At 53.1% G+C, this 1,039-nt stretch overlaps 1 protein-coding gene across 1 annotated transcript in view; it reads left to right on the top strand.

Annotated features, from left to right (window-relative positions):
- Positions 1-694, top strand: part of USH1G (USH1 protein network component sans) — a 12,647-nt gene extending 11,953 nt beyond the window's left edge. Inside the window, exon 2 of the mRNA XM_025197511.1 lies at positions 1-694. This exon is cut by the window's left edge and continues 573 nt beyond it. Within this exon, the coding sequence (XP_025053296.1) occupies positions 1-694 (694 nt within the window).
- The last annotated feature ends 345 nt before the right edge of the window (positions 695-1,039 follow it).

Raw genomic sequence — 1,039 nt, 5'->3', positions numbered from 1 at the left:
GAGTGTGAGGTCCTTGTCAGGCCTGCAGCTGGGAAACGATGTCATGTTTGTGAAGCAAGGCACCTATGCCAGTCCAAAGGAGTGGACCAGGCGCAATATCCGAGACATGTTTCTGTCAGATGAAGACACTGTCTCCCGTGCCATAAGCGACCCAGGTTTGCACATGGACTCGGCCCACTCTGAGGTCAGCACAGATTCTGGCCACGACTCCTTGTTCAACCGGCCAGGGCTTGGCACTATGGTGTTCAGGAGGAACTATGTCAGTGGTGGGCTCTTTGGGATTGGCCAGGAGGAGACTGGCATGTTGGGTGAGGGCAATGGGGATAGGGTAGGTGTCAAACTGAGGAGCCGCCTGCAGCGCTCGCCAAGTCTCAATGACAGTATCGGCAGTGCCAACAGCCTGCAGGAGAGGAACGAGGAGGAACTGCCCTGGGACGATGTGTCACTGGGCCTGGATGATGACGAACCTGATACCAGTCCCCTGGAGACCTTCCTGGCTTCCCTGCACATGTCTGAGTTCATCTCCATCCTGAAGAAGGAGAAGATTGACCTGGATGCCCTCATGCTGTGCTCAGAACATGACCTGAAGAGTATCAACATCCCAATGGGACCCAGGAAAAAGATCATAGATGCTGTCCATAGGAGGAGGCAGACACTGGAGATGCCAGATGTCATTGAAGACACGGATTTGTAAGTAGAACATGTCCTGCCCTGTGGCCGTAGAGCAATATGCCCCTTAGCATGTGAAGACATAGATAAATTAAGGGTTTAGGTATGTGCTCAACATACTGTCCATGGGAAGAGCCAGGCGCTTAGCCAAGCTCAGTGCTTCATTGCATGTCCACTGGGCATGAATCTGCCAACCCAGAGAGAGAGCAAGTGGTAGTACTGCAGTCCAGGCTGATTCATGTCCTAGTGGTCCTAGCGCAGCGGGGACGGGAGCTGACGTTCTTGCTGTAACACAGCCTGAACAAACTCAGCCTGCTCCGAGGCCTCTCTTCTACTGAGCACTCAAGAACGAGATTTTCCAAATCACTCA

Source organism: Alligator sinensis, unplaced genomic scaffold (genome assembly GCF_000455745.1).
Source record: "Alligator sinensis unplaced genomic scaffold, ASM45574v1 scaffold400_1, whole genome shotgun sequence".
Classification (NCBI taxonomy): domain Eukaryota; kingdom Metazoa; phylum Chordata; order Crocodylia; family Alligatoridae; genus Alligator; species Alligator sinensis.
The sequence above is the reverse complement of the archived record's forward strand: the minus strand, read 5'-3'. Positions and strand labels throughout refer to the sequence as shown.